A 2,030-nucleotide genomic window follows, 5' to 3' on the forward strand; every position below is an offset into this window, starting at 1 on the left:
ATTTTAACATTGTTCAAGGAGTAAAAAAAAGAGAAAATTGTATATGTGTAAAAAAAATTTATAGAAAATATCTTACAATGTTTTACTTTTAGGAATTTATTGAAAAGATAAAGAAAAAAGATTTAAATTTATATGATAATTAGTCAAGATTTTTAAATTATTATGTGATTTAAATGATTAGGTTGAATGATAATTAACGCAATACTTGTTTTTGTTTATTTTGTTTGTTACTTAACCTAATCCTTACGCTTTAAATAAGAGACGGCACCAGTATCAGTATTCCATAATCATTCATTCAGCTTGACATCGTGAATATGAATTCACTCTTCCTCCTCGCCATGATGAAGATGACGAAGAAGAAGAAGAGATCTTCTCGACCACTATCGCCTTCTGTCCTTGCTATGAAAAAGAAGAAGAATAGATATTTTGTCAAATCTTCACAACAACCGCAACAACAAGAATCACTTGAAAGTGAATTTTACTTACCAGATGACTGCTGGGAGCATGTCTTCTCATTCCTCATCAATCCAGTCGATGAAACTGAAGACAAAAACAAACTCTACTTCAATTCACTATCTCTCGTCTCAAAACGATTTCTCTCCATCGCTAACCGTATCATATTCTCTCTCACACTTTTTTATCCACGTCTTTGTTATCTCCCATGTTTCTTTCATAGATTCTCTAACCTTAATTCCCTTGACCTCTATTTCTGCGACCATGATCTCAGCCCTGAACTCAATGCAGACATTGCTTTCGCTCTCCGTGACAAAACAACATTGAAGTCTTTATTTATTTTTGAAATTGAGCTGAAGGATGCAAGCTATGTTTCATCACATTACATTGATTCTTTCGTGAGTTTGAAGGGTTTGAATTCTCTCAGGTTCTCGGATTCGCAAATATCTGATGATTTGCTTTACTCTATTGCAAGAGAAGGTCTTCCTTTGAAGACTTTTGTTCTTGAACATTGTATCGACTATAGTTACCCTGGAATTTATGGTTTATTATCTAAGTGTCACAGGATACAACATTTGGGTCTTCAAGGTGTTCATTTTCTTAATAATCATCATATTTCCGAGTTGTCTTTGCTTCTACCTGGTATGATATCTATAAACCTTAGTGAATGTTCCAAACTCACAGAATCATCTTTGTTTGCACTCATTATGAACTGTCACTCACTTGAGGAGATCAAAATAGAATTCTTATATATTAAGAGTGAGATTGTAGAAAATGCACATGCTTTTAGAGATTTTGATGTCAACCCTCGATTAAAGTTTCTACATTTTGCTGGCAATTCATTTATAAACGATGAGATCATCATATTGCTTGCTTCCATTTTCCCCAATTTACAGCTTCTTGATTTGAGTTATTGTTGTAACATATCTGAAAAAAGTATTTGTCAAGTTTTAAGTAGGTGTTGTAAGGTTAGACATCTGCACTTGACCAATTGTGTAGAAGTGAGACGAATTAAAATAAATTTTGTAGCTCTTCAATTAGAGGTGTTGAATTTGTCTGGCACAAGTGTTAATGATGAAACACTCTATGAGATCTCAAAGAGTTGTTGTGGGCTTTTGCAACTATTACTCATAAGTTGTAAATATGTCACAGAAAAGGGAGTGATGCGCGTGGTTCAAAAATGCAGACAACTCAAGAAGATCTATTTGAAATGTTGTGATAAAGTGAATGTTGATGCGGTTATCTCAATTATTTCATCAAATCCATCATTAGAAATAGATAATTGCTCCAGCTAATTTGCTGAAGTTCGGCGAAAATTTTGAACAAAAATAAGGACACAACTAATGGAATTATGATTCGAAATGTTTGAAACAGTGTATTGATGAAGTTATAAGGTGCTTGCTAAAATTGATTTGGAATAGGGCTGGCTGAGCACAATTAGTGCTACATTTTTTTGGTTTCCTTTACATTTGGTTCCATTATACTGTTTAATTTTATATCAGTGCTACATTTTTTTGGTTTCCTTTACATTTGGTTCCATTATACTGTTTAATTTTATATCCATGCATCTTGTGTAA

The 2,030-nt window shown here is 33.0% G+C and overlaps 1 protein-coding gene across 1 annotated transcript; it reads left to right on the forward strand.

The window, feature by feature from the left end:
* Positions 1-314: 314 nt before the first annotated feature.
* On the forward strand, positions 315-1,748 carry LOC131631198 (uncharacterized). The gene has a single exon (XM_058901979.1). It carries the CDS (start codon positions 315-317, stop codon positions 1,746-1,748), a length of 1,434 nt encoding a protein of 477 aa, XP_058757962.1.
* The last annotated feature ends 282 nt before the right edge of the window (positions 1,749-2,030 follow it).

The sequence above is a fragment of the Vicia villosa genome, unplaced genomic scaffold (genome assembly GCF_029867415.1).
Source record: "Vicia villosa cultivar HV-30 ecotype Madison, WI unplaced genomic scaffold, Vvil1.0 ctg.000790F_1_1, whole genome shotgun sequence".
Lineage (NCBI taxonomy): Eukaryota > Viridiplantae > Streptophyta > Magnoliopsida > Fabales > Fabaceae > Vicia > Vicia villosa.